Source organism: Scophthalmus maximus, chromosome 15 (genome assembly GCF_022379125.1).
Source record: "Scophthalmus maximus strain ysfricsl-2021 chromosome 15, ASM2237912v1, whole genome shotgun sequence".
NCBI lineage: Eukaryota > Metazoa > Chordata > Actinopteri > Pleuronectiformes > Scophthalmidae > Scophthalmus > Scophthalmus maximus.
The window spans coordinates 3598802-3610215 of record NC_061529.1 but is presented as its reverse complement, the minus strand read 5'-3'; the positions used below and the strand labels follow the sequence as shown (position 1 = coordinate 3610215).

General features: G+C 38.5%; 1 protein-coding gene across 1 annotated transcript; it reads right to left on the bottom strand.

Moving 5' to 3' along the window:
• Positions 1-1493: 1493 nt before the first annotated feature.
• Positions 1494-10994, bottom strand: LOC118285810 (transmembrane protein 87A). Its single transcript, XM_035609669.2, has 20 exons — positions 10825-10994; positions 8893-8950; positions 8679-8776; positions 7484-7600; positions 7307-7354; positions 6838-6879; positions 6627-6753; positions 6415-6476; positions 5968-6151; positions 5767-5866; positions 5553-5646; positions 4310-4381; positions 4104-4212; positions 3589-3647; positions 3359-3462; positions 3182-3258; positions 2754-2818; positions 2600-2652; positions 2248-2278; positions 1494-2132 (listed from the first exon to the last, which is right to left on the bottom strand). The coding sequence occupies exons 1-20, from the start codon at positions 10921-10923 to the stop codon at positions 2091-2093; spliced, it is 1641 nt and encodes a 546-aa protein (XP_035465562.1). The 5' UTR covers positions 10924-10994; the 3' UTR covers positions 1494-2090.
• Between the last annotated feature and the right edge of the window lie 420 nt (positions 10995-11414).

The following is an 11414-nucleotide window of genomic DNA, read 5'->3' as shown; positions in this document are numbered from 1 at the left end:
GAAATCCGCTCAGAATACAAATGTGTCTGTAATATGTAAAACAAAAAATGAAATAAAATGTAGACTTAAACTAAAAAGTTTAAATTTAATGAAAGGGAAAAAGATACCCACGCAAAATTTGACATCCATTTTCTAATTTTAATCTTAGAAAAGAATCATTCAATGGCATAGAATGCCTAACTAAAAACTATAGTGAGAGTCACACGACAGTTCCACAGATTTCAAGTTTCAATATAAACTTTATTCCAAGACAAAAGCCACAATATCATCAGCTTCACATTACAATGCAGACTCACATCCAAAAATTGGGGCTTCAGCATCTCTCTGAAATAAATACCCTTACCAAGACTGGAAGAAATATATATATATATATATATATATATATATATATATATATATATGTGTGTATATATAAGAGAAAAAAAACATAAAAACATAAATAACGGGATTTAGAATATTCCCACATACTGCAGTAGACAGCACAAGGACAGTCCCATGATTCTGCCAGATAAGGCGGAAGATCATTTTTGCAGTGTAAATGGGATGGGCTCAAAGGAATCTGTACTTGTAGTGATATTAATAGTATATATTTATCATGTACATTATCTTTTTAAGAACTACACTGCAGCACTAATTTTAAAGTTAGTGGAAGGTAAGTGGGAAGGGGGATTAAATACATATAGTTAGTGACATGTATATTTGATTTTAGGCTTATGAAATGATCTGGTGCCTCAGTAAATAAGAAAAGAAGAAGAAATCACTTTGTTTACATGGAGTGGACCTAAAACTTTTACTATATAAAAAAATAAACTCACACCGGCTTGTACTTGAAAAGCAGAATGTTCATAAAGTTTTCCCACTGAGGACTTGACGATAACCAAGACTAGAATCATATCGTAATTTTCTTGAACTGTTCACTGTAAAGACGACATCTCAGAGTAGTGATTTAGTGTAAAGCTTGTGTCAATGAAATGGACGCCATTGAGGTTTATGACAGTGTATACTGTATAGTTGGCTTTGAAAGAGTTTCTTGACTCAACAGGATGATTTCATTCTCCCGGCCCAGAAATGTTTTCCAGTTAACACAAATATCCTCAAACCGCGGAAGAAGCATTGATATTCACTGATGCAGCCGTGTTCACATACAGTAACAGTGGCATATGTAGATTGAATACAAAGTGCTTGTTGTGTGTTTATAATAAGACGTTCAATTATCAGTTACTGGTTCAGTTGTAAGAAATGATCTCACGGAATATTCAATATTCAGGGTAAAAGCATGAAAACATTACTCCTTTTTAGTGATGTGGCTAAGTGGTTTATTACACCATACACAGTAGTTTGCTCATTTAAATATTAAATGTCACATGGTGTGACCTACTTAATATGTAACTCAATAAGACACATGCTGAGAACAGCATTATTTTTTTTAACATTTTGTTTATAGCACAGAATATCTCTGAAGATAACCTAGAGTTCAAATGACGCTGTGTTGGCATATATTTATATATAATCTTTTACTTTATAACTTAGTGTTTGCAGTATATGTTTCTCTCCTTCATTCATATCTGACATCTTGGCTGTGATCACTGCCGAGAATCATGATTTGTTACCTGAACAGATTCAATAATTGGTCCTCACATTCCTTCAAATTTTCGCGAATTGAACACGAACCCCACGACCCATTTAATATTATTGTCATCTAAAACCACATGGTGGGGCTTTTGATAAATATTAAATCCATTGGTGCATTGTGTAAATTTCCCCCGGTTTCTGTTTGACGCTGAATCAAAAAATGAAACCAATAAAACATTTATCAAAGTGCAGTGTGAATGCCGGTGTAGACATCAACCCATCCGACACAGGGTTTCACCGTACCGCCTTAATATAACACATTAATATCAACGCTTCTCCGAGCTTATTAAAGTGTTGCACAATACCTGTTAAATAAGAAATTAAAAAGTTGGAGTGTCTGGAGAGAACAGTTGGCTTTGCCCCCATTTCTTTTTTTGGTAATCATTCAGCATCACTCAGAATTCATTCATCGCTGCCTCAGTGAATTTGCTTTTCTTTTGTCATTCTCATATTTACTTCTACTCCATTTTGGATCTCTCCATCTTGGTTTTCAGGATTTCCTGTTAAAAAAAAGAAAGAAAGGGAAACAGTAATGGTCAATACCAGGAGTATTTCTAAATAGACAAAAAAATGTGAAATCATAGGACCGGCATGTTAAAGTAAAGGATCCTTTACCTCCTCCTCATCTAGCATTACAGGGAGAGCTCTGTATAGAGAGAAAAAAAAGCAGAGTTTAGAGAACAACGTCTGGGTTGAACATTTTAAAATGCTCTCTGCAGCTTGTTTGTATTTCTAAAGTGTTGATACTTGAGTATGAAAATAGTATCTTTCCAGGTGTTGGAAGTTACATTAATACACTTACCTAAGTTGAGACGATCTGACATTTACATTTTTTGACAATACTTTATTCTCAAAAATTCCAGGTAGCATAATACTGTAGGTTTTTGGACAAATGCAGTACTGGGAAATCATTTTGGGATATTTTCAAGGCAGCAGAGATGTCTACATTTTTTAATTTACTACTTACACATCAGCTACAGTTGTGGGAATGTTCTCCTCAACCCATTTTAGGTCTTCGTCCTGGGAAAGTTTAGAAAAAAGAGAATGATTAATTTATGTGTGGAGAAAGAAAAAAAAAGATTAACAGATAAAAGAAGAGAGAGGATGACAAGTCAACAAACCTCTTTGCTCAACAGTTTCTGGGACCCATTAGTTTCTGGCTTTGAGCCTCTCATCTTCATTCCCTCTGTGGGGGGAAAAAAAACAAAAAACAACAAGAGCCAATTGAGATGACATAAAAGTCCCTTGTTTCGGTGAACTGGTTATAACATAATTAGGTTACAACATTTTCCTTTTATACCATCATGTGAATATGAGATGAACATTTTCTAAATTAATCTTTTCTCTACATGTCTGCATGAGCAGATTTAGCTCGTGGCCTTGGTAGCAGTGCGTTATGTAACGTTACCCCCCGACTGACGAGGCTGTGTAGAGGAAGATGTGAGCAGACCTTGATTTATTTGCATATGAGTGGATCTTTGTTAAATGTGGAGCATTAACGACGGCCTCAGAAAAGACTGTGACGGAAATGTTTTCAAAACAGCATTACCAAAAGCTTCGTTCAGCATGGGCTCCTTGGCCTCCTCCTCTTCATCGTCTTCATCGATGAGAGGGGAATGGGAGAACCTAGGAGGAAAGAGATCCGGCGATATAAGAAAATCACGTCAACTCTGTACTTGAATACAAGTGGGTTTTTTTGGATTTCGGGGTCCAGATGGACTCTGACCTCTGGTTGTTGGCGGAGGGCCGCAGCAGCACCATGATGACCAGCAGAATGGTGGAGAACAGGAGACGCCAGAAGGCATCGTCTACCCACAAGTCCCTCCATCCCTAAAATAGAAAAGAGCGAACAAAAAGATGGATTTTTTATCAAGCTCACTTTTCATCTATGTATAAACATCGGAAGAGAACCTAGCAACACAACCATCACTCATCAACAGAAAAAAACAAACTGACCGTCTGGCAGTCCACCAGCTTGAAGACTTTGGTGGTCCAGATGATGAATATGATAGAAGCTGTGGGAAAACAAAGTGAACACCGCTTTCGTCTTGATGTCTGTAAACAATATGCAAATGCTTCGAAAAACGGCACAAGGAAAAAACAACTCCCACCAATGAAGGCAGATTCGGAAATTGAACAAAAGGTTATTGCAAAAGCATAAATTCATTTACATTACTTAAATACATGAGGTGCATAATGAAGCGCTACAGGGCAGACGGAATAGCTCGACATCTTTGTGAAATACATGCCTGTTTATGCCGTGGTAATCTTCTTCCAGCTTTTTATCTCATCCTCTACAAGTAAACACATTTTCATCCTTTCATCCACAACTTTTAATGCTACATTTGTGAACTGATTACAATGTAGCAGCTGTTCCTTAAACTAACATCGCCTTAACAATAAGTCATCTCATTCATCCTTTGACCCTGCAGCAGCTGTGAGCATGGACAGTATCGGTGACTGTAACTCACCCAAAACAGAGAAGATGAGCGTGTTGGTGAAGTGCTGATACAGAGACAGCTTCACTACATTCCTGCGGAGCTTCAACAGACGAGTGGTTTGGGACAGACTGATGAAAATGTATATACGAGTTAAGGAGAACATGCTGTATATTCATTTAAACTAACTTCTGGTAAAGCCTTGAGTTGTCCTGTTGGCTTCTGGAGTAAAAGGATATCCACCACATGACGCAGGAGTCGATGAGGGAGAGGCCGAGATTGGCAACCAGGGCGACCGTACCATAGAAACCCTGAGAGAGGAGACAAGAGTCAGATTATCACAAATGAGACTGAGGCCCCTTGGCATCACCGAGCGTCTTGGGTGATCCGGTCACAAGTGGACATTTGTAAATACCCCATTTTCGAATAGTTACAAAATCAATATATGTTGAATATTGTTGTTATTGTTGATATTGTCGCAGGCCGCCACAAACAAATCAATGTATGGAAAACACAAAAGGGAATAAACATTTTCAGAGGACATCAGTTGAGTGGGCGGTCATCGTGTGTGTGTGTGTGTGTGTGTGTGACACAGAGAGCACAATGACTTAATCATAAGGGAAGCTGCAGCTTTTCTAAACAGCTTTCCCTGTGCTTTCTCTCCAGCTGCCTCCTGACACGACACATCTGCTCACCCAAGTAAGTCTACCAGCTCCTCTCCTTGTTCCTCTCACCGTGTTTCATCTCAGGTTTGTTTGTTTGTACAACTTTGTGTTGTTTTTTTCATGACCTTCTGCACTTTGCTGCAGCGTGTGCGGCCGCATTCGGGGAAAAAAAACTCTCAGATCAAATTTGTCATTCCCTGTTACCATCACTTCTCTGCCTCCAGGAGACCGGATCCCTGCATAACCTCTTCTGTCTCTATTGTCTCCTCCACTCACAATCAACATTTATTCATACAGAGTGCCCTGAAAGCTGCACTAGGCAACATTTTTATATAAAAAATACACCGTCGCCATCAGCTTCAATCATCCTTGAGGAAGCTAAAGCATCAACTTTGCCTGAATGAAATTCCAACGGTGGCACTAGGAAATTAATATTTGAGGCGTAGAGGAGTAAAGTATGAATATTCTCCAAAATGCAGCTAATTTAAAATGCAAATATGCCGAATTTCCCAGCAAGAGCACTAAATTCATTTACATTCTATAATAAGCTCTCTCTCTCCAACATTTCCACACGTGAATCAAATGTCCTCCACACACTTGAGGGATTCACAGGTAACAATGCAGCCTGTAAAATAGCATCGCTCTTTTTTATCTTGATATAAACCTCAGTATTTCACATTCACTCTCTCGTTAATCCTAATGCAAATCCAACAAATCCTACTGCTGCTGTTTCACTTTAAAAGGATTCAACTGGCAAAACTAGGGTGGATTTTTAACTTGCAATCTTAAAAAAAAAGTAGTAGTAGTCGACACTTACACCGGTCACTCTCAGCACACCCTCCACAGAGGAGAAGAGCAGGTAAAGAAGCCCGACAACTACCAGCCGGTGCACTGTGGTTCCCAACCTGGGCCTGAGAAAAGTACAGGAACATTCTGGTTTTTAAAAAATACTGTAAATGCAACAACTGAGAAAAAGTGGCAATCTGAAAAATGCTGAAGTAAAAGAAAAAATATACTGAGATTCAACTTACTTGACAATGCCATAACCAAGACTGACAATGAGGACCAGGATCCGGGCTAAAGATCTTTTGAGTGCGGAGAGCAGCTCAGCGAAAATCACAGCACCTTGAACTGTAAAGCAAGAAAACACACAGACAAAAATAATGGTAAAATAACATACTCAAGTAAAGGGAAAAAGAAAAGGACAGGAAAAATGGACAGAATCGACCAACCGTAGTCTCCTTTGTAACGGATGCTCTGGTACTCGGAGTAGAACACAGCTTTCTCCAGCATGCCGAGGATGATGACGGCGCCGATCCAGAACTGAATGCGCAGCAGATCCCGCCAGTAGCAGGCGCACCAGAAGAGCCACACAGCCCCGAACAGGACGTACACGATGCACATAACCATGAAGAACTGTCATGGACGGAAGAAAGATAAAACTTAGACCACATGATGCCACTAAACAATTACCTGTGTGGTTGAGAGCTTCAGATACTATAACTAAGATAAAACATTCTGTATGTTTGTATTAACGATTAAGAATGAGAATCTCCACAGATATAACGGCTGATAGGTCTGCTTGCTCCAGGTAATGATTGTTATGTTATTTATTCATTCAATTATGTTTAATTGTGTCCAAACAAGATATTTCCTATAGAATATTTGATAGCACATACCATCATGAGAGGCCAGTCTGCTGGAGAGGAGAAGTCATGTGGTCCCTTCATCTCAACTTTCACTGGGGAAAGAAAAACTAAAGTGAGCCACTTCTGCTGACACAAAACTGTCACTTCTTAAAAGTCTTTCTTTCTTTTATTTTTTAAAGCAATCTCCCTACCGAGTAGATTCAAAAGGCCCTTGAAGTGAAGTAAATGTCATATTTTCTCACTTGTGAAGGCAAAGTTGAGCTGCTCGGCGCCAATGTCTTCGTCTTCGACGCCACGAAACAGAGGCTGCACTTTCACGATGAACAGATAGGGACTGTCCTGCCAGGCTTTGGCCACTGCACTGATATCCTGCAAAAAAGTGTGATGCGCTCAGTCTTCTATTCAACTCCAGACATGTAAAAAACTTTAAAAGTAATAAAAGCATCGTCTTACCGGCTTGTCGGGCCAAACGAGACTCTGATTTGATGGGTCACTCTAAAACAGAATAAAGACAAACTTAATTTTAACACGAACAAATAAAAAGAGCTTTTTGTGTATATGTTATTGATCAATCAGATTAGTGGTTAGTGGCTGGACTGGCTCAGCTAAGAATAGCCATGTTAGCTAACGCAAGTTTATCGCACATATCACAACAACGAAACAGACAAGAAAAACTTATACATGACTTTAATTATGACGTTATGTTTTGCTATCATTTTCAATGAAGAGAAAAATATATATTGAATATGCATCAGGAGGTGGTACTGGTGTGACAGTCTGACAGAGGCCAACACCATCGGCCAGTTTTTTTTACTTTTGGTTGGTATAGTAAATATAGAATATCTACGGTTCTTAGATATTATGGTCAAAACAGTCAATCCACATTTATAAGTACCGTACATCAGCTTGATCCTGGACTCACCTTTGGGCTTGTGAGGGGCTGATATGGGTTGAAGTCACTATAATAGACCTGGATGAGAGGACAGAGCAAAAAAAAAAATAATAATTCCGAAGGTACCTGAAATACACTAATAAACTCTGAGGTTGACTGTAATCGTGCAATCCTTTGTACGATGACACCTTTGTCTTGGTAACAAACCTTTGGCAAAAAGAGGGCGGAGCAGTTGTCAAAATACATGTAGCCCTGACTGTAGAAGCCGCTCCAGCCGTCTTTCAGCATGTGATCCATACCAAACATGTTCGTCGCTTTGTTGTCCTACAGAAACAAGTGGGAGGAAATTACCCTCTATAACACACCAGGCAAAATAACATTTGTAATTAAGTGTAATTCGAGCACCTGTTAACAATTATACATGTACATAATTATACACTAGTTGAGTCTATTTAAAGTTACATGGAGGGATGGGAGATGGATATAATTTTGTGTGTGTATACCAGGGGAAATGAATGCAAAATAATGCATATTAACTACAAATATCTAATAAGGGCATTGCATAATGAATATAAAAACCAAAAGCTTGAAATAAAATATATAAAATCTTGACTTCATATACCTGCTGTGACTAAATGCTGCCTTCAACAATTACAATATGTCAGAAGACAAAAACAAAATAAAAAGGTGACAAAGCATGAGGCTGCAAACAACAGAATCCTGTTTGAACAAACAAGGAAAATAAGTTCTTGGTCTGATATCACCTCAACAAAAGATCCCTCGATGGTACATACAGTAAAATCTTTAAATAAAATAAAATTTTTAAATAATAATTGTTCAACTCCCAGTCATGCACTTTGTTCCTTACACAGCAGATTTATGGTCGAGCTGTACAATCGGGGCTTGTTGGTGCAGTTAAATGACTACAACTGCAAATTTTTAAGCAGATGATTTACTGTTTTTAGATTAATGAATGATGAAGTCCATATTTAAAATATTGTAAACTGTATTGCTATATCTTTTCTTCTTTGAAAGTGTCCAGGACTATCTCACTGGGTTATTGTTGTCTGCCAGAAAGTGAAGAACAAAGAAGAAAACTGAATGAAACAGTGACCTTGGCCACAGGTGACCTTTACATATCCTCACTGTTAGACCCTCTACTTCAAGACGGACAGTGACGAGGTGAAGCACATCAAAGACAAAGCAGCAGCTGCGTTTGAGATGGCCCTGGACCGAGAGTCAAATCTGACAAAAGGACGGACGTAGAACCCGAGACCCCACGACCCTGAAGACACTTCAGAGAGGACACAGCAGCTGCTCTGAAGTCAGCTGTTGATGCCGAATGTGAAACCAAAAACTCAATAACTGGTAAAAGAAATTCAATTTAAAAGTCAGTACTCACTGGTGTGTTGAAGACCTCGTTGTAGCAAACGGAGGAGCGCAGGTACCAGCTGATGTTGAATGCCAGGTTTCTCTCACATGACGCCGTGTCACCCTGGACTGCAGAGAGAGAAAAGACGACCGGTCACTCAGAGGGGGAGGCACTGGATTATTAGTCAGTAATAAGGAGAAAATAAAAACAATGCATTATGGAGATGTGAGGTCGGACTACTTACACTTCATGAAGATGGTGGTGTTGGCGTACAGCGTCTTCCGAAACACATAATTTTGTGTCTGGAAATACAAAGAGACAAATCAGTCAGCTGCTGTTTGGGCTCTTATCTAACATCTAATAGTTACTCTATTATATCAACACGTTATCTTTTCTTTCTTTTTTGCCACTTATGTACTTGCAGCCTCTCAGGTGACAAAGGAGGAGAGAAAAAGGATGATGTAACTCTATTTATTTGCAAAACAAATGACAGACCTTTGAAGTTAGGATAATAAATACAGCAAATGAATGAATGAAACAATACATGCCCCATACCCCTCAAATAGTGCAGTTGATTTACCTGTGTGTTTTTGTGGTTTCATCATATTTGTCTCAGCCTTTTCCCCGTTAACTAAATAGTCACAATAAATGTAGACCTGCAACAGTTAATAGATCAATCGATTAGTAATTGACAACTAAATAAGATCGCCAACTATTTCGACAATCGATTAATTGGTTCAAGAAGTTTTTATGGGGAAAAAAGTTTCAAAATTCTCTGATTTCAGCTTCTTCAATGTGCATATTTTCATATCTTTGGTGTGTGGACAAAACAAAAAACATCGTCTTGGGGTTTTTGGGAAACGCGATTAACATTTTTCACCATTTTATGAACCAAACTTGAAAAAAAAAATCTACAGATTAAGCGATAATGAAAATAACCCTAATTCGCAGCCCTAAATAAATATGTCAAAAGATTTCATGTCTTATCTAGTAGGAAATTGTAAGCTTCTGGCTCATTGACCGTGCTATAAACGGACACACGTTTTGTTGTAGCAGATGCAGTGAACCATCATCATTACAGACTCTGTGAAAATGCAAGTCAATGTCTAAAAGTAAAAAATCAATGCCGGCTACGAGCCAGCATTAATACACTTTCAAGAAACTGCCAATCCTGTGGTGAGACACATAATGTAGGTGGCTAATTCTTCTTATACATTCTTGTTATAATAACCACATCGATGCAGACAGTGGTACAATATGAGTTACTGTCACACAGGACACGTGGTGGAGACACTTCCTGTCTAGTTAGTAGCTTAGTCTGATCAATTTATGACAGCAAATTTAAACAGTGGCTTCTTTTCAACATCCCCCGCACCTTCATTTACATTCTGCCACGTCCTCCCACCTTGTGTACACAGAGAATTTAGTTAATTATTCAATATATATTCCAGTATTCTGCCCTCGTGTATATTTAGTAATATATTAGGGCTGCAACTAGTGATTATTTTCCTAATCGATTAATCTGTCGATTATTTTCTCGATCAATCGGTTAGTTGTTTGGTCCATAAAATGGTGAAAAATGACAATCGTGTTTCCCCAAAACCCCACGATGATGTTTTGTGTTGTCCACACAACAAAGATGTCATGTTAACTGTCGTAGAGGAGCAAAGAAACCAGAAAATATTCACATTTAAGAAGCTGAAATCTGATGATTTTTCCTTTTTTTTCATATAAAAATACTTGAAACGATTAATCGATTATCAAATTGGTTGGCGATTAATTTAGTAGTTGATTACTTATTGATTAACTGTTGCAGCTCTATGATATATATGGTTCAGCACCATTGCACTAGTGTCTTTCCTTCAAGAAATTGCTCTCATTTTTATACACACACATATATATATATATATATACATATATATATACACATATATACATATATATATATACATATTTATGTATATATGTATGTATATATATATATATATATAAAAGAGAACGCGCACACACTCAAACACTCACCTGCTGTGTGTGTGTGTGTGTGTGTGTGTGTGTTGCTGTGTCGCGGCTAGTTAGCTCCAGCGGGCTAACAGCGCTAGCTTAGCATGGCAGGTTTAGCATGAAAAACAGGTAAGAGTAAAAACACAACAGCGGGTGTCGCGGGTGTGACACTGACCGGGTTGATGTCCACGCTCCACACGGACACTTCTGCCGCCGTGCCGAGGCGCACAAGTGACGCGAAGAGCAGCAAACACCACCGATGCGCATCCGGCATCTTCGCTCTGTGTGTGTGTGTGAGTGTGTGTTGTTGTGTCAGGTGCACACACGCGCGCACACATACACACACAGCGCAACGGGTCCGTATCCGCCTCCACTTCCGGTTCTCGTTCTCTGCAGTTTCACGCTGCTCTCGCGAGAGTTCGGGGGGTTCGTGTGTGAATTCCATAAATTGTCTATATTCAGGGAAAAAACAGACTGTTTATGATTAAATATATACATAGATGCATAACTATATATATATATACACACACGTTAGCATGCTAACTTGGTTATATGTGCAATTATGGAAAATGTACAATCATTACTAGCGTAACCATTCTTTTAAATTCTATCTTCACTATTATGCTCCGTCAATTAAAAAAAAAATTCGTTGTACAGTTTTACATGTGCAATGACAATAAAAGGCTTCTATTCCATTCTATTCTGTATAAGTATACATAAGTATGAGTAAAATGTACAGCAATACTGATTTGTATATCATGTAAT